Here is a 20,233-nt window from a genome sequence, read left to right as displayed (position 1 = left end):
TACACAACAATGACAGCAAGGTTTGGAATGGAAATACGGTAATACACAACAATGACAGCAAGGTTTGGAATGGAAATACGGTAATACACAACAATGACAGCAAGGTTTGGAATGGAAATACGGTAATACACAACAATGACAGCAAGGTTTGGAATGGAAATACGGTAATACACAACAATGACAGCAAGGTTTGGAATGGAAATACGGTAATACACAACAATGACAGCAAGGTTTGGAATGGAAATACGGTAATACACAACAATGAGAGGTGAGGCGCTGTCCAAAGTTACTGTATTCATAAAGAAAAGAAACTCAAAAGACTCCAAAAACCTCAACAACAACAATTAAAAAAACTCCGGCACTCAAGTCATAGACTGTTCTCTCTGGTTCTCTCTCGCTGTTACTGTCTATTATCTATCCTTTACCCCTACCTACAGTATACTGCTGTTACTGTCTATTATCTATCCTTTACCCCTACCTACAGTATACTGTTGTTACTGTCTACTATCTATCCTTTACCCCTACCTACAGTATACTGCTGTTACTGTCTATTATCTATCCTTTACCCCTACCTACAGTATACTGCTGTTACTGTCTATTATCTATCCTTTACCCCTACCTACAGTATACTGCTGTTACTGTCTATTATCTATCCTTTACCCCTACCTACAGTATACTGCTGTTACTGTCTATTATCTATCCTTTACCCCTACCTACAGTATACTGCTGTTACTGTCTATTATCTATCCTTTACCCCTACCTACAGTATACTGCTGTTACTGTCTATTATCTATCCTTTACCCCTACCTACAGTATACTGCTGTTACTGTCTATTATCTATCCTTTACCCCTACCTACAGTATACTGCTGTTACTGTCTATTATCTATCCTTTACCCCTACCTACAGTATACTGCTGTTACTGTCTATTATCTATCCTTTACCCCTACCTACAGTATACTGCTGTTACTGTCTATTATCTATCCTTTACCCCTACCTACAGTATGCTGCTGTTACTGTCTATTATCTATCCTTTACCCCTACCTACAGTATACTGCTGTTACTGTCTATTATCTATCCTTTACCCCTACCTACAGTATGCTGCTGTTACTGTCTATTATCTATCCTATACCCCTACCTACAGTATACTGCTGTTACTGTCTATTATCTATCCTTTACCCCTACCCACAGTATACTGCTGTTACTGTCTATTATCTATCCTTTACCCCTACCTACAGTATACTGTTGTTACTGTCTACTATCTATCCTTTACCCCTACCTACAGTATACTGCTGTTACTGTCTATTATCTATCCTTTACCCCTACCTACAGTATACTGCTGTTACTGTCTATTATCTATCCTTTACCCCTACCTACAGTATACTGCTGTTACTGTCTATTATCTATCCTTTACCCCTACCTACAGTATACTGCTGTTACTGTCTATTATCTATCCTTTACCCCTACCTACAGTATGCTGCTGTTACTGTCTATTATCTATCCTTTACCCCTACCTACAGTATACTGCTGTTACTGTCTATTATCTATCCTTTACCCCTACCTACAGTATACTGCTGTTACTGTCTATTATCTATCCTTTACCCCTACCTACAGTATACTGCTGTTACTGTCTATTATCTATCCTTTACCCCTACCTACAGTATACTGCTGTTACTGTCTATTATCTATCCTTTACCCCTACCTACAGTATACTGCTGTTACTGTCTATTATCTATCCTTTACCCCTACCTACAGTATACTGCTGTTACTGTCTATTATCTATCCTTTACCCCTACCTACAGTATACTGCTGTTACTGTCTATTATCTATCCTTTACCCCTACCTACAGTATACTGCTGTTACTGTCTATTATCTATCCTTTACCCCTACCTACAGTATGCTGCTGTTACTGTCTATTATCTATCCTTTACCCCTACCTACAGTATACTGCTGTTACTGTCTATTATCTATCCTTTACCCCTACCTACAGTATACTGCTGTTACTGTCTATTATCTATCCTTTACCCCTACCTACAGTATACTGCTGTTACTGTCTATTATCTATCCTTTACCCCTACCTACAGTATACTGCTGTTACTGTCTATTATCTATCCTTTACCCCTACCTACAGTATACTGCTGCTACTGTCTATTATCTATCCTTTACCCCTACCTACAGTATACTGCTGTTACTGTCTATTATCTATCCTTTACCCCTACCTACAGTATACTGCTGTTACTGTCTATTATCTATCCTTTACCCCTACCTACAGTATACTGCTGTTACTGTCTATTATCTATCCTTTACCCCTACCTACAGTATACTGCTGTTGCTGTCTATTATCTATCCTTTACCCCTACCTACAGTATACTGCTGTTACTGTCTATTATCTATCCTTTACCCCTACCTACAGTATACTGCTGTTACTGTCTATTATCTATCCTTTACCCCTACCTACAGTATACTGCTGTTACTGTCTATTATCTATCCTTTAGCCCTACCTACAGTATACTGTCTATTATCTATCCTTTACCCCTACCTACAGTATACTGCTGTTACTGTCTATTATCTATCCTGTTGTCTAGTTACTTTACCCCTAGCTATACTGTAAGTATATATCTACCTCATTACCTCGTACCCCTGCCCATTGGCTCGGTACTGGTACCCTGTGTATATAGCCTGGTACCCTGTGTATATAGCCTGGTACCCCGTGTATATAGCCTGGTACCCCGTGTATATAGCCTGGCACCCTGTGTATATAGCCTGGTACCCCTGTGTATATAGCCTGGCACCCTGGTACCCTGTGTATATAGCCTGGCACCCTGGTACCCTGTGTATATAGCCTGGCACCCTGTGTATATAGCCTGGCACCCTGTGTATATAGCCTGGTACCCTGTGTATATAGCCTGGCACCCCTGTGTATATAGCCTGGTACCCTGTGTATATAGCCTGGTACCCTGTGTATATAGCCTGGTACCCTGTGTATATAGCCTGGTACCCTGTGTATATAGCCTGGTACCCTGTGTATATAGCCTGGCACCCTGTGTATATAGCCTGGCACCCTGTGTATATAGCCTGGTACCCTGTGTATATAGCCTGGTACCCCTGTGTATATAGCCTGGTACCCTGTGTATATAGCCTGGTACCCTGTGTATATAGCCTGGCACCCTGTGTATATAGCCTGGCACCCTGTGTATATAGCCTGGCACCTGTGTATACAGCCTGGCACCCTGTGTATATAGCCTGGTACCCTGTGTATATAGCCTGGTACCCTGTGTATATAGCCTGGTACCCTGTGTATATAGCCTGGCACCCTGTGTATATAGCCTGGTACCCCCGTGTATATAGCCTGGTACCCTGTGTATATAGCCTGGTACCCCCGTGTATATAGCCTGGTACCCTGTGTATATAGCCTGGTACCCTGTGTATATAGCCTGGCACCCTGTGTTTATAGCCTGGTACCCCTGTGTATATAGCCTGGTACCCTGTGTATATAGCCTGGTACCCTGTGTATATAGCCTGGCACCCTGTGTATATAGCCTGGTACCCTGTGTATATAGCCTGGTACCCTGTGTATATAGCCTGGTACCCTGTGTATATAGCCTGGTACCCCTGTGTATATAGCCTGGCACCCTGTGTATATAGCCTGGTACCCCCGTGTATATAGCCTGGTACCCTGTGTATATAGCCTGGTACCCTGTGTATATAGCCTGGTACCCCTGTGTATATAGCCTGGCACCCTGTGTATATAGCCTGGTACCCCCGTGTATATAGCCTGGTACCCCCGTGTATATAGCCTAGTTATCGTTACTCATTGTGGATTTATTCCTTGTGTTATTATTTTTCTAATATTTCGCAAAAAAAAATGTCTCTTTCCGGCATTGTTGTGAAGGGCCTGTTAAGTATGCATTTCACTGTTAGTCTACACCTGTTGTTTACGGAGCACGTGACGAACGAACTAATTTTTTTGATTTTCATTTGAACAGTCAATCAGTTGTTTAGAAAAAAGTTTCTGTACGGAACGTTTGTATGAAGCTCTTTACTCACCGTTATCGTAGACGTGTGGAAAAGGATGTACCTCCTTCTGCTTGGCCTGGAGAAGAAACGGAGGTTCTCGTTGGTTTAGTTCCAGACGTTACGACAAAGATAGGGAGTGGTGCTCTCCGGTCCATCTCTATGGACCGACTACAGTTCAAACATATGGACAATATCTAGGTGTTTTGGATAGCCTTACCTGCTGGATCTTGTCTACCGAAGCGTAGTACTTGGACCACCAGTCGAGGACGTTATCCCCAGACTCATCTGCTACGGTACGCTTCCTTCTCTTAGTCGACTTCCGAGAGCTTTTCCTCCATTCCTGTTTTACACGGAGAATGTTTGATAATGCGTTTGTGTGTGTGTGTGTGTGTGTGTGAATGTGTGTGTGTGAATGTGTGTGTGTGTGTGTGAGTGTGTGTCTTTCTTCCTCTCACCTTTTCCTTCTTGTCTGGTTCGGGTGGTGGTGGTGGTGTAGGAGAGATCTCCTGGTAGATGTTAATTGAGACATCCTCAGATGACAAAGGGATTACACTGTCTACATTAGACTGGGGCATCATCCCTAAATCTGAAAACACATAGCACACCAGGGGTGGTAAACAGCATCACCTGAAATTCTTGTTCAACAGTCGGTAAAACAGCATCACCTGAAAGTCCCGTTCAACAGTCGGTAAAACAGCATCACCTGAAAGTCCCGTTCAACAGTCGGTAAAACAGCATCACCTGAAAGTCCCGTTCAACAGTCGGTTAAACAGCATCACCTGAAAGTCCCGTTCAACAGTCGGTTAAACAGCATCACCTGAAAGTCCCGTTCAACAGTCGGTAAAACAGCATTACCTGAAAGTCCCGTTCAACAGTCGGTTAAACAGCATCACCTGAAAGTCCCGTTCAACAGTCGGTAAAACAGCATCACCTGAAAGTCCCGTTCAACAGTCGGTAAAACAGCATCACCTGAAAGTCCCGTTCAACAGTCGGTAAAACAGCATCACCTGAAAGTCCCGTTCAACAGTCGGTTAAACAGCATCACCTGAAAGTCCCGTTCAACAGTCGGTAAAACAGCATCACCTGAAAGTCACGTTCAACAGTCGGTAAAACAGCATCACCTGAAAGTCCCGTTCAACAGTCGGTAAAACAGCATCACCTGAAAGTCACGTTCAACAGTCGGTAAAACAGCACCACCTGAAAGTCCCGTTCAACAGTCGGTAAAACAGCATCACCTGAAAGTCCCGTTCAACAGTCGGTAAAACAGCACCACCTGAAAGTCCCGTTCAACAGTCGGTAAAACAGCCTCACCTGAAAGTCCTGTTCAACAGTCGGTAAACTGAAAGTCCTGTTCAACAGTCGGTAAAACAGCATCACCTGAAAGTCCCAGCATCACCTGAAAGTCCCGTTCAACAGTCGCTATCCCAGCGGACAAAACTGGTTGAAAAGACGTTGTTACAACAAGAAAGCGTTTGTAGGATTTGACGTTTACCCTCTCTGCTGTCAGGTCCCCGTGGTGAGGTTGGCGCGGACAGCGCGGGAGGAGCGGTGTATTTGAAGGGCTTCAGGTTGTTGATGGTGTAGTTTCCCACCACGGTGGAGCGTCCGAATGCTCGCCAGTCCACCACACTGATGTTCAGGGGAGGGTGAAGGTTCTCATTCTCAGGCAGCTCCTGTGGGAAAGGGGACAGACAGGGAGGAGATCCAAGATTGAAGGTCAGGCCAACTCTGCATGTATCTCTGTCTGTGTCCCAAATGGCACCCCATTCCCTATATAGTGCACTACTTTTGACCAGAGAACTAAAGGATGTGGGACGCAGATAACACCTGTCCACTATTCTACCTCGTTAACCTGTTTAGGATAGGGGGCAGTATTTTCACGGCCGGATAAAAAAAAACGTACCCGATTTAATCTGGTTATTACTCCTGCCCAGAAACTAGAATATGCATATAATTGTTTGATTTGGATAGAAAACACCCTAAAGTTTCTAAAACTGTTTGAATGGTGTCTGTGAGTATAACAGAACTCATATGGCAGGCCAAAACCTGAGAAGATTCCATACAGGAAGTGCCCTCTCTGACCATTTCTTGGCCTTCTTTAGCCTCTTTATGGAAAATAGAGGATCTCTGCTGTAACGTGACATTTTCTAAGGCTCCCATAGGCTCTCAGAAGGCGCCAGAACGGGGAATGATGACTCTGCAGTCCCTGGCTGAAAAACAGTAGCGCATTTGGATAGTGGTCGATCTGAGAACAATGAAACAGGCGCACACGTGCACGTGAAGAGTCCATTTTACATTTTCAGTCTTTGAACGAAAACGACGTCTCCCAGTCGGAATATTATCGCTATTTTACGAGAAAAATCGCATAAAAATTGATTTTAAACAGCGGTTGACATGCTTCGAAGTACGATAATGGAATATTTAGAATTTTTTTGTCACGATACGCGACGGCACGTCACCCTTCGGATAGTGTCTTGAACGCAAGAACAAAACGCCGCTATTGGGATATAACTATGGATTATTTGGAACAAAAACAACATTGGTGTGGAAGTAGAAGTCCTGGGAGTGCATTCTGACGAAGAACAGCAAAGGTAATCCAATTTATCTTATAGTGCCAAACTTGGTGGGTGTCAAAATAGCTAGCCTGTGATGGCCGGGCTATCTACTCAGAATATTGCAAAATGTGTTTTCACCGAAAAGATATTTTAAAAATCGGACACCGCGATTGCATAAAGGAGTTCTGTATCTATAATTCTTATAATAATTGTTATGTTTTTTGTGAACGTTAATCGTGAGTAATTTAGTAAATTCACCAGAAGTGTTCGGTGGGTATGCTAGTTCTGAACGTCACATGCTAATGTAAAAAGCTGGTTTTTGATATAAATATGAACTTGATTGAACAAAACATGCATGTATTGTATAGCATAATGTCCTAGGGTTGTCATCTGATGAAGATCATCAAAGGTTAGTGCTGCATTTAGCTGTGGTTTGGGTTTATGTGACATTATCTGCTAGCTTGAAAAATGGGTGTGTGATTATTTCTGGCTGGGTACTCTCCTGACATAATCTAATGTTTTGCTTTCGTTGTAAAGCCTTTTTGAAATCGGACAATGTGGTTAGATAAAGGAGAGTCTTGTCTTTAAAATGGTCATGTTTGAAAAATTGAAGTTTTGGGATTTTTCAGGAATTTGTCATTCGCGCCACGCCCTATCATTGGATATTGGAGCGGAACGTCTAGATGTAAGTGGTTAACAGATCACACCTGTCCACTAATCTACCTCGTTAACAGATTTTACCTGTCCACTATTCTGCCTCGTTAACAGATAACACCTGTCCACTAATCTACCTCGTTAACAGATCACACCTGTCCACTATTCTACCTCGTTAACAGATCACACCTGTCCACTATTCTACCTCGTTAACAGATTTCACCTGTCCACTATTCTACCTCGTTAACAGATTTCACCTGTCCACTATTCTACCTCGTTAACAGATTACACCTGTCCACTATTCTACCTCGTTAACAGTGGGCAGACTTGTAAACAAGCTACTTTAGGCAAGTTGACCCAAGTCAGGTCTGATGTCCTTGAGGATGAGTCAGAGCAGGTCTGATGTCCTTGAGGGTGACTGACCAACAGCAGAAGTGGACATTGCATAATATTAAAATGAGAAGGATATGTTAGTTACCAGGTCAAAGGCGTCCACCAGTGTGGTGAAGTTTGGGTTGGTCTTGTAGCTCTGGATAACAGAGGAACGCAGGCCTTTCCCAGCACACTCTATAAACACCTGGGGACGGTCCACAGACAGGAGCTGCACCTTCTTCAGCTCCCTCAGGCCCCAGAACAACACCTGGATGACATAGAGAACACCGTCACAACACCTGGACGACATAGAGAACACCGTCACAACACCCAGAACAACACCTGGACGACATAGAGAACACCGTCACAACACCTGGACGACATAGAGAACACCGTCACAACACCTGGAAGACATAGAGAACACCGTCACAACACCTGGACGACATAGAGAACACCGTCACAACACCTGGATGACATAGAGAACACCGTCACAACACCTGGACGACATAGAGAACACCGTCACAACACCTGGACGACATAGAGAACACCGTCACAACACCTGGACGACATAGAGAACACCGTCACAACACCCAGAATAGAATCCTTTAATATCCCATAGGAATAACCAAACAAAGTACAGTCGTGGCCAAAAGTTTTGGTGACAAACGATGCCTATTCCAGCATGATGGAGCACACTGCCATAAGGCAAAAGTGATAACTAAGTGGCTCGGGGAACAAAACATCGATATTTTGGGTCCATGGCCAGGAAACTCCCCAGACCTTAATCCCATTGAGAACTTGTGGCCAATCCTCAAGAGGCGGGTGGACAAACAAAAACCCACAAATTCTGACAAACTCCAAGCATTGATTATGCAAGAATGGGCTGCCATCAGTCAGGATGTGGCCCAGAAGTTAATTGACAGCATGCCAGGGCGGATTGCAGAGGTCTTGAAAAAGAAAGGTCAGCACTGCAAATATTGACTCTTTGCATCAACTTCATGTCAATAAAAGCCTTTCACACTTATGAAATGCTTGAAATTATACTTCAGTATTCCATAGTAACATCTGACAAAAATATCTAAAGACACTGAAGCAGCAAACTTTGTGGAAATGTAATATTTGTGTCATTCTCAAAACTTTTGGCCACGACTATACATACACAAAACATGTCATAGCCCAGACCATTCCAGCTAATACACAGTGGAATAATACTCTGCCACCTATTCTAGAGTTACTGCACTCCAGTCGGTTGGTTGATCTTCCTCTCACCTCTAGTCGATACCTGCTCAGTACAGGTCTGATGTTGCCGGGTACAGGGTAGATCTGACCGTCTGGTTCGTCCAGCGCAGGCAGATACTCTTCTCCTGACTCTGGGATCTATGAGATGAATAACAATGAAACAACCACTACTCACAGAGTGGGAGAAAAAATCATGGAGCGAGAGGAAAAAGCACAGAGACTGAATTCCCCCTCGACTCAGCTTTACTAAACTATGAATTCCCCCTCGACTCAGCTTTACTAAACTATGAATTCCCCCTCGACTCAGCATTACTAAACTATGAATTCCCCCTTCGACTCAGCATTACTAAACTATGAATTCCCCCTCGACTCAGCTTTACTAAACTATGAATTCCCCCTCGACTCAGCATTACTAAACTATGAATTCCCCCTTCGACTCAGCATTACTAAACTATGAATTCCCCCTCGACTCAGCATTACTAAACTATGAATTCCCCCTTCGACTCAGCTTTACTAAACTATGAATTCCCCCTTCGACTCAGCTTTACTAAACTATGAATTCCCCCTTCGACTCAGCTTTACTAAACTATGAATTCCCCCTCGACTCAGCTTTACTAAACTATGAATTCCCCCTCGACTCAGCTTTACTAAACTATGAATTCTCCCTCGACTCAGCTTTACTAAACTATGAATTCCCCCTCGACTCAGCTTTACTAAACTATGAATTCCCCCTCGACTCAGCTTTACTAAACTATGAATTCCCCCTCGACTCAGCATTACTAAACTATGAATTCCCCCTCGACTCAGCATTACTAAACTATGAATTCCCCCTCGACTCAGCATTACTAAACTATGAATTCCCCCTCGACTCAGCATTACTAAACTATGAATTCCCCCTCGACTCAGCTTTACTAAACAATGAATTCCCCCTCGACTCAGCATTACTAAACAATGAATTCCCCCTCGACTCAGCATTACTAAACAATGAATTCCCCCTCGACTCAGCTTTACTAAACTACGAATTCCCCCTCGACTCAGCATTACTAAACTATGAATTCCCCCCTCGACTCAGCATTACTGAACAATGAATTCCCCCTTGACTCAGCATTACTGAACAATGAATTCCCCCCTCGACTCAGCATTACTAAACTATGAATTCCCCCTCGACTCAGCATTACTAAACTATGAATTCCCCCTCAGCATTACTAAACTATGAATTCCCCCTCGACTCAGCACTACTAAACAATGAATTCCCCCTCGACTCAGCACTACTAAACAATGAATTCCCCCTCGACTCAGCATTACTAAACTATGAATTCCCCCCTCAGCATTACTAAACTATGAATTCCCCCTCGACTCAGCACTACTAAACTATGAATTCCCCCTCGACTCAGCACTACTAAACAATGAATTCCCCCTCGACTCAGCACTACTAAACTATGAATTCCCCCTCGACTCAGCATTACTAAACTATGAATTCCCCCTTCGACTCAGCATTACTAAACTATGAATTCCCCCTCGACTCAGCATTACTAAACTATGAATTCCCCCTTCGACTCAGCTTTACTAAACTATGAAATCCCCCTTCGACTCAGCTTTACTAAACTATGAATTCCCCCTTCGACTCAGCTTTACTAAACTATGAATTCCCCCTCGACTCAGCTTTACTAAACTAGGAATTCCCCCTCGACTCAGCTTTACTAAACTATGAATTCTCCCTCGACTCAGCTTTACTAAACTATGAATTCCCCCTCGACTCAGCATTACTAAACAATGAATTCCCCCTCGACTCAGCTTTACTAAACTATGAATTCCCCCTCGACTCAGCATTACTAAACAATGAATTCCCCCTCGACTCAGCTTTACTAAACTACGAATTCCCCCTCGACTCAGCTTTACTAAACTACGAATTCCCCCTCGACTCAGCTTGACAGAATACAAAACAAACACATCCATTGCACTATATAGGGAATAGGATTTGGATAGGATGTTGTGCCTCAGTCTCCAGTAGGGACCTACCTGTATGAGCTCAAAGGCCCCCAGCAGTTCTCCTCCAGACTGGGATCCAGAAAACAGAGGACTGTACTGGAGCTGGGGCGGAGAGTAAGGCTGCTCTGACACCCTCACCACAGGCACTGCCACCGTGCTGCCCAGGTACTCTGCCTTGCCCTGGGGGGGGAGAAGCACAAGATACATAGGAGGTGAATAAATATGTGCTTAAATCTCAGAGCACAAGAGACAAGTCCTTATGGGTGCTGGGTAGCTACCCAATTTTAATAGTCTGTCCCAAAACGAGACACTCCAACTGGATTATAAATCAATTCTGTAAAGGTCACTGTCGTCAAGGGATTCACTTAAACCAATATATTTTCACCTTTGATTTTTATTTAACCTTTAAACTTTACATTTTAAGTGATGAAATGATATCCTGGGTGCCAGTCTGTTTCTGATCTCTTGCCAACGTGAGCGACAAGAGATCAGAAACAGACTGGCACCGTGTCTGTTGAAATGAAGGCATATCGTAACGTCAGAGAGAAGGTGTGGGGGGGGTTGGTTGGTTTGTTAGCTCACCAAAGCATCGTCGTCATACACCTCGATGACGACGCACGGCGGCTCCTGCTCCAGGTGCGCTAGGTCTCCGTGCAGCGTGACCTGGGTCATCAACAACATCTGGTTCCAGGTCGGGGTTAACGTCTGGTTGATGATCTAAGAGGCGCAGGGAGAACTTAGAACCACGACTGGGGTCATAGGGAGAACTTAGAACTACGACTGGGGTCATAGGGAGAACTTAGAACTACGACTGGGGTCAGAGGGAGCACTTAGAACTACGACTGGGGTCATAGGGAGAACTTAGAACTACGACTGGGGTCAGAGGGAGCACTTAGAACTACGACTGGGGTCATAGGGAGAACTTAGAACTACGACTGGGGTCATAGGGAGAACTTAGAACTACGACTGGGGTCATAGGGAGCACTTAGAACTACGACTGGGGTCATAGGGAGCACTTAGAACCACGACTGGGGTCAGAGGGAGCACTTAGAACTACGACTGGGGTCAGAGGGAGAACTTAGAACTACGACTGGGGTCATAGGGAGAACTTAGAACTACAACTGGGGTCATAGGGAGCACTTAGAACTACGACTGGGGTCATAGGGAGCACTTAGAACTACGACTGGGGTCATAGGGAGCACTTAGAACCACGACTGGGGTCATAGGGAGAACTTAGAACCACGACTGGGGTCAGAGGGAGAACTTAGAACTACGACTGGGGTCAGAGGGAGAACTTAGAACTACGACTGGGGTCATAGGGAGAACTTAGAACTACGACTGGGGTCATAGGGAGAACTTAGAACTACGACTGGGGTCATAGGTAGAACTTAGTGCCACAGATTGGGTCAGAGGTAGAATTTAGTGCCACAGATTGGGTCAGAGGTAGAACTATGAAACATGGATGGGGTTAGTAAATCAGGAAATGAATCGAAAGTCCAATTCAGGAATAAAAAAAACTCTGAAAGTAAATAGCACTTGGAAACTTGATGAAAACTGATGGATAACTCCAACCCTGGTTAGAACTACACCCCTCAAAAGCCCTTTTCTTCTTAGGGACCTTCTCTGTAGCTAGATCCCATCCTACGAGAGTTTGTGGACCTTACGGCCGTGGTGTGGCTGTGTGTCAGGAAGGTGACCCTGGCGAAGGGGTCTGAGAGTCCTGTAGAGTCTGCTGCCATCAGCCCTCGAGCCTGGTACATGTGGGCGCGCATCTGGAACTTGTGCTCGTCTGGAGGGAGGAGAAACAGGTTATTATTCCCAAAATCAATGTCTGTCTGTCTGTCTGTCTGTCTGTCTGTCTGTCTGTCTGTCTGTCTGTCTGTCTATGTCTCTCCCTCTCTCTCTCTGTCTGTCTGTCTGTCTGTTGTCTCCCTCTCTGTCTGTCTGTCTGTCTGTCTGTCTGTCTGTCTGTCTGTCTGTCTGTCTGTCTGTCTGTCTGTCTGTCTGTCTGTCTGTCTATGTCTCTCCCTCTCTCTCTCTCTGTCTGTCTGTCTGTCTGTATGTCTCTCCCTCTCTGTCTGTCTGTCTGTCTGTCTGTCTGTCTGTCTGTCTGTCTGTCTGTCTGTCTGTCTGTCTGTCTGTCTGTATGTCTCTCCCTCTGTCTGTGTCTGTCTCTCTGTCTGTCTGTCTGTCTGTCTGTCTCTCCCTCTCTCTGTCTGTCTGTCTGTCTGTCTGTCTGTCTGTCTGTCTGTCTGTCTGTCTGTCTGTCTGTCTGTCTGTCTGTCTGTCTGTCTGTCTGTCTGTCTGTCTCTCTGTCTGTCTGTCTGTATGTCTCTCAGTCTCTCTGTCTGTCTGTATGTCTCTCCCTCTCTCTGTCTGTCTGTCTGTCTCTCCCTCTCTCCCTCTCTGTCTGTCTCTCCCTCTCTCCCTCTCTGTCTGTCTGTCTGTCTGTCTGTCTGTCTGTCTGTCTGTCTGTCTGTCTGTCTGTCTGTCTGTCTGTCTGTCTGTCTGTCTGTCTGTCTGTCTGTCTGTCTGTCTGTCTCTCCTCTCTGTCTCTCCCTCTCTGTCTCTCCCTCTCTGTCTCTCCCTCTCTGTCTGTCCGTCTGTCTGTCTGTCTGTCTGTCTGTCTGTCTGTCTGTCTGTCTGTCTGTCTGTCTGTCTGTCTGTCTGTCTGTCTGTCTGTCTGTCTGTCTGTCTGTCTGTCTGTCTGTCTGTCTATCGTACCTCTATATACCAGATGTACAGGTAGGATGCCAGGTAGAAGCTGCTCCTCAGTGGCTCCCCCTTTGGGCTCAAACCCTCCAGGCAGGTTATCCAGCATATGAGAGGAGTCTTTGTAGCTGCCCAGCCACAGGTACACGTCCAGTTTGGCCTGAATTGACCAGCCTGCTACACGCTTCCCTGGGGGCTGGGGCAGAAAAAGTTAACATCACAAGAATGGCACTCTATTTACTATATAGTGTAGTACATTTGGACTGAACTGACCAGCCAGCTAGTCTTGCCTGGGGGCTGAGGCAGTAAAGGAGAGGACATCATCAAACTGTGCACCCTAATCCCTATATAGAACACTACTTTGCCCCGGGGTCCTCATAGTGCCTGTGAAAATCACTTCTTCTCTCACTACTGGTATACAGTACCAGTCAAAAGTTTGGAAACACCTACTCATTCCAGGGTTTTTCTTTATTTTTACTATTTTCTACATTTTAGAATAATAGTGAAGACATCAAAACCATGAAATAACACATATGGAATTATGTAGTAACCAAAAAAAAGTTTTAAACAAATCAAAATCTATTTCATATTTGAGATTCTTCAAATAGCCACCATGATGACAGCTTTGCGCACTCTTGGCATTCTCTCAACCAGCTTCACCTGGAATGCTGTTCTTGCCATAATATGAACTTGGTCTTTCAGCAAATAGGGCTATCTTCTGTATACCACCCCTACCTTGTCACAACACAACTGATTGGCTCAAACGCATTAAGAAGGAAAGAAATTCCACAAATTAACTTTTAAGAAGGCACAATGCATTCCAGGTGACTACCTCGTGAAGCTGGTTGAGAGAATGCCAAGAGTGTGCAAAGCTGTCATCAAGGCAAAGGGTGACTACTTTGAGAAATCTCAAATATAAAATACATTTTGATTTGTTTAACAACGTTTTGATATCTTTAGTATTATTCTACAATGTACAAAATAGTAAATATAAATAAAAACCCTGGAATGAGTAGTAGGTGTATCCAAAACTTCCGACTGGTACTGTATAAAACCCATGAATTAAAATGTAAATGAGCTATATTATATTAAGGACATCTACAGTATGCTCTCTACTCAGCCCGTTTGTGAAAATAATGAGTTTAAGCACATCCCAAAAAATAATCAGAGAGGTGCTGGAAACAAGAACTGCCATGACTGCTGTGAGTCTCTTTACCTTCAGGAATAAAGTCTGGATCTTGCCACAGTCTTTGCCTCTCTCCTCGGGGCTGGCAGAGTAGAGCAAGTCACGGGCAGAGATGCGGGCATACGCCACACGCTTGTTGTTACTCAGCATCCACACAAACACATCTGGGATGGTATGCTGGGGCTAATGGAGAGAGATAGGAGAGAAACCAGCTCAGTGTCGTCTCTGGGATACACACTGTCAATATGGTACTCGCACACACACACACACACACACACACACACACACACACACACACACACACACACACACACACACACACACACACACACACACACACCTCTTCCACTAGGAATCTCACGACTCAGCATTACTAAACTATGAATTCCCCCTCGACTCAGCATTACTAAACAATGAATTCCCCCTCGACTCAGCATTACTAAACAATGAATTCCCCCTCGACTCAGCATTACTAAACAATGAATTCCCCCTCGACTCAGCTTTACTAAACTACGAATTCCCCCTCGACTCAGCATTACTAAACTATGAATTCCCCCTCGACTCAGCATTACGAAACTATGAATTCCCCCTCGACTCAGCATTACTGAACAATGAATTCCCCCTTGACTCAGCATTACTGAACAATGAATTCCCCCTCGACTCAGCATTACTAAACTATGAATTCCCCCTCGACTCAGCATTACTAAACTATGAATTCCCCCTCAGCATTACTAAACTATGAATTCCACCTCGACTCAGCACTACTAAACAATGAATTCCCCCTCGACTCAGCACTACTAAACTATGAATTCCCCCTCAGCATTACTAAACTATGAATTCCACCTCGACTCAGCACTACTAAACAATGAATTCCCCCTCGACTCAGCACTACTAAACTATGAATTCCCCTCGACTCAGCATTACTAAACTATGAATTCCCCCTCAGCATTACTAAACTATGAATTCCCCCTCGACTCAGCACTACTAAACTATGAATTCCCACTCGACTCAGCACTACTAAACAATGAATTCCCCCTCGACTCAGCACTACTAAACTATGAATTCCCCCTCGACTCAGCATTACTAAACTATGAATTCCCCCTTCGACTCAGCACTACTAAACAATGAATTCCCCCCTCGACTCAGCACTACTAAACTATGAATTCCCCCTCGACTCAGCATTACTAAACTATGAATTCCCCCTCAGCATTACTAAACTATGAATTCCCCCTCGACTCAGCACTACTAAACTATGAATTCCCCCTCGACTCAGCACTACTAAACAATGAATTCCCCCTCGACTCAGCACTACTAAACTATGAATTCCCCCTCGACTCAGCACTACTAAACTATGAATTCCCCCTTCGACTCAGCATTACTAAACTATGAATTCCCCCTCGACTCAGCATTACTAAACTATGAATTCCCCCTTCGACTCAGCTTTACTAAACTATGAAATCCCCCTTCGACTCAGCTTTACTAAACTATGAATTCCCCCTTTGACTCAGCTTTACTAAACTATGAATTCCCCCTCGACTCAGCTTTACTAAACTAGGAATTCCCCCCTCGACTCAGCTTTACTAAACTATGAATTCCCCCTCGACTCAGCTTTACTAAACTATGAATTCCCCCTCGACTCAGCTTTACTAAACTATGAATTCCCCCTCGACTCAGCTTTACTAAACTATGAATTCCCCCTCGACTCAGCTTTACTAAACTATGAATTCCCCTCGACTCAGCATTACTAAACTATGAATTCCCCCTCGACTCAGCATTACTAAACTATGAATTCCCCCTCGACTCAGCATTACTAAACTATGAATTCCCCCTCGACTCAGCATTACTAAACTATGAATTCCCCCTCGACTCAGCTTTACTAAACTATGAATTCCCCCTCGACTCAGCATTACTAAACAATGAATTCCCCCTCGACTCAGCATTACTAAACTATGAATTCCCCTTCGACTCAGCTTTACTAAACTATGAATTCCCCCTCGACTCAGCATTACTAAACTATGAATTCCCCTTCGACTCAGCATTACTAAACTATGAATTCCCCCTCGACTCAGCATTACTAAACTATGAATTCCCCCTTCGACTCAGCTTTACTAAACTATGAATTCCCCTTCGACTCAGCTTTACTAAACTATGAATTCCCCCTTCGACTCAGCTTTACTAAACTAGGAATTCCCCCTCGACTCAGCTTTACTAAACTAGGAATTCCCCCTCGACTCAGCTTTACTAAACTATGAATTCTCCCTCGACTCAGCTTTACTAAACTATGAATTCTTCCTCGACTCAGCTTTACTAAACTATGAATTCCCCCTCGACTCAGCTTTACTAAACTATGAATTCCCCCTCGACTCAGCATTACTAAACTATGAATTCCCCCTCGACTCAGCATTACTAAACTATGAATTCCCCTCGACTCAGCATTACTAAACTATGAATTCCCCCTCGACTCAGCATTACTAAACTATGAATTCCCCCTCGACTCAGCTTTACTAAACAATGAATTCCCCCTCGACTCAGCATTACTAAACAATGAATTCCCCCTCGACTCAGCATTACTAAACAATGAATTCCCCCTCGACTCAGCTTTACTAAACTATGAATTCCCCCTCGACTCAGCATTACTAAACAATGAATTCCCCCTCGACTCAGCATTACTAAACAACGAATTCCCCCTCGACTCAGCTTTACTAAACTACGAATTCCCCCTCGACTCAGCATTACTAAACAATGAATTCCCCCTCGACTCAGCATTACTAAACTATGAATTCCCCCTCGACTCAGCTTTACTAAACTATGAATTCCCCCTCAACTCAGCATTACTAAACAATGAATTCCCCCTCGACTCAGCATTACTAAACAACGAATTCCCCCTCGACTCAGCTTTACTAAACTACGAATTCCCCCTCGACTCAGCTTGACAGAATACAAAACAAACACATCCATTGCACTATATAGGGAATAGGATTTGGATAGGATGTTGTGCCTCAGTCTCCAGTAGGGACCTACCTGTATGAGCTCAAAGGCCCCCAGCAGTTCTCCTCCAGACTGGGATCCAGAAAACAGAGGACTGTACTGGAGCTGGGGCGGAGAGTAAGGCTGCTCTGACACCCTCACCACAGGCACTGCCACCGTGCTGCCCAGGTACTCTGCCTTGCCCTGGGGGGGGAAGAAGCACAAGATACATAGGAGGTGAATAAATATGTGCTTAAATCTCAGAGCACAAGAGACAAGTCCTTATGGGTGCTGGGTAGCTACCCAATTTTAATAGTCTGTCCCAAAACGAGACACTCCAACTGGATTATAAATCAATTCTGTAAAGGTCACTGTCATCAAGGGATTCACTTAAACCAATATATTTTCACCTTTGATTTTTATTTAACCTTTAAACTTTACATTTTAAGTGATGAAATGATATCCTGGGTGCCAGTCTGTTTCTGATCTCTTGCCAACGTGAGATCAGAAACAGACTGGCACCGTGTCTGTTGAAATGAAGGCATATCGTAACGTCAGAGAGAAGGTGTGGGGGGGGTTGGTTGGTTTGTTAGCTCACCAAAGCATCGTCGTCATACACCTCGATGACGACGCACGGCGGCTCCTGCTCCAGGTGCGCTAGGTCTCCGTGCAGCGTGACCTGGGTCATCAACAACATCTGGTTCCAGGTCGGGGTTAACGTCTGGTTGATGATCTAAGAGGCGTAGGGAGAACTTAGAACCACGACTGGGGTCATAGGGAGAACTTAGAACTACGACTGGGGTCAGAGGGAGAACTTAGAACTACGACTGGGGTCATAGGGAGAACTTAGAACTACGACTGGGGTCATAGGGAGCACTTAGAACTACGACTGGGGTCAGAGGGAGCACTTAGAACTACGACTGGGGTCATAGGGAGCACTTAGAACTACGACTGGGGTCATAGGGAGCACTTAGAACAACGACTGGGGTCAGAGGGAGAACTTAGAACTACGACTGGGGTCATAGGGAGCACTTAGAACTACGACTGGGGTCAGAGGGAGAACTTAGAACTACGACTGGGGTCATAGGAAGCACTTAGAACTACGACTGGGGTCATAGGGAGCACTTAGAACTACGACTGGGGTCAGAGGTAGAACTTAGTGCCACAGATTGGGTCATAGGTAGAACTTAGTGCCACAGATTGGGTCATAGGTAGAACTTAGTGCCACAGATTGGGTCAGAGGTAGAACTTAGTGCCACAGATTGGGTCAGAGGTGGAACTTAGTGCCACAGATTGGGTCAGAGGTAGAACTATGAAACATGGATGGGGTTAGTAAATCAGGAAATGAATCGAAAGTCCAATTCAGGAATAAAAAAAACTCTGAAAGTAAATAGCACTTGGAAACTTGATGAAAACTGATGGATAACTCCAACCCTGGTTAGAACTACACCCCTCAAAAGCCCTTTTCTTCTTAGGGACCTTCTCTGTAGCTAGATCCCATCCTACGAGAGTTTGTGGACCTTACGGCCGTGGTGTGGCTGTGTGTCAGGAAGGTGACCCTGGCGAAGGGGTCTGAGAGTCCTGTAGAGTCTGCTGCCATCAGCCCTCGAGCCTGGTACATGTGGGCGCGCATCTGGAACTTGTGCTCGTCTGGAGGGAGGAGAAACAGGTTATTATTCCCAAAATCAATGTCTGTCTGTCTGTCTGTCTGTCTTTCCCTCTCTCTCTGTCTCCCTCTCTCTCTCTGCCTCCCTCTCTGTCTCCCTCTCTGTCTGTCTGTCTGTCTGTCTGTCTGTCTGTCTGTCTGTCTGTCTGTCTGTCTGTCTGTCTCTCCCTCTCTCTGTCTGTCTGTCCGTCTGTCTGTATGCCTCTGTCTGTATGCCTCTGTCTGTCTGTCTGTCTGTCTGTCTGTCTGTCTGTCTGTCTGTCTGTCTGTATGCATGCCTCTCCCTCTCTCTCTGTCTGTGTCTGTCTGTATGCATGCCTCTCCCTCTCTCTCTGTCTGTCTGTCTGTCTGTATGCATGCCTCTCCCTCTCTCTGTCTGTCTGTCTGTCTGTCTGTCTGTCTGTCTGTCTGTCTGTCTGTCTGTCTGTCTGTCTGTCTGTCTGTCTGTCTGTCTGTCTGTCTGTCTGTCTGTCTGTCTGTCTGTCTGTCTCTCCCTCCCTGTCTGTCTGTCTGTCTGTCTGTCTGTCTGTCTGTCTGTCTGTCTGTCTGTCTGTCTGTCTGTCTGTCTGTCTGTCTGTCTGTCTGTCTGTCTGTCTGTCTGTCTCTGTCTGTCTGTCTGTCTGTCTGTCTGTCTGTCTGTCTGTCTGTCTGTCTATCTATCTATCTATCGTACCTCTATATACCAGATGTACAGGTAGGATGCCAGGTAGAAGCTGCTCCTCAGTGGCTCCCCCTTTGGGCTCAAACCCTCCAGGCAGGTTATCCAGCATATGAGAGGAGTCTTTGTAGCTGCCCAGCCACAGGTACACGTCCAGTTTGGCCTGAATTGACCAGCCTGCTACACGCTTCCCTGGGGGCTGGGGCAGAAAAAGTTAACA

General features: G+C 44.8%; 1 protein-coding gene across 1 annotated transcript in view; it reads right to left on the bottom strand.

Annotated features, from left to right (window-relative positions):
- Nucleotides 1–20,233, bottom strand: part of fer1l6 (fer-1 like family member 6) — an 80,108-nt gene that overhangs the window by 24,873 nt on the left and 35,002 nt on the right. The window contains exons 19-28 of the mRNA XM_045704928.1: nt 20,029–20,212; nt 19,215–19,339; nt 18,288–18,422; nt 17,744–17,893; nt 8,866–8,973; nt 7,703–7,864; nt 5,508–5,688; nt 4,471–4,601; nt 4,233–4,355; nt 4,046–4,091 (exon numbers count right to left, since the gene is read on the bottom strand). Coding sequence (XP_045560884.1) covers nt 4,046–4,091; nt 4,233–4,355; nt 4,471–4,601; nt 5,508–5,688; nt 7,703–7,864; nt 8,866–8,973; nt 17,744–17,893; nt 18,288–18,422; nt 19,215–19,339; nt 20,029–20,212 — 1,345 coding nt within the window. The remainder of the gene's footprint in view (nt 1–4,045; nt 4,092–4,232; nt 4,356–4,470; nt 4,602–5,507; nt 5,689–7,702; nt 7,865–8,865; nt 8,974–17,743; nt 17,894–18,287; nt 18,423–19,214; nt 19,340–20,028; nt 20,213–20,233) is intronic.

Source organism: Salmo salar, chromosome ssa21, assembly GCF_905237065.1.
Source record: "Salmo salar chromosome ssa21, Ssal_v3.1, whole genome shotgun sequence".
NCBI classification, from domain to species: domain Eukaryota; kingdom Metazoa; phylum Chordata; class Actinopteri; order Salmoniformes; family Salmonidae; genus Salmo; species Salmo salar.
The sequence above is the reverse complement of the archived record's forward strand: the minus strand, read 5'-3'. Positions and strand labels throughout refer to the sequence as shown.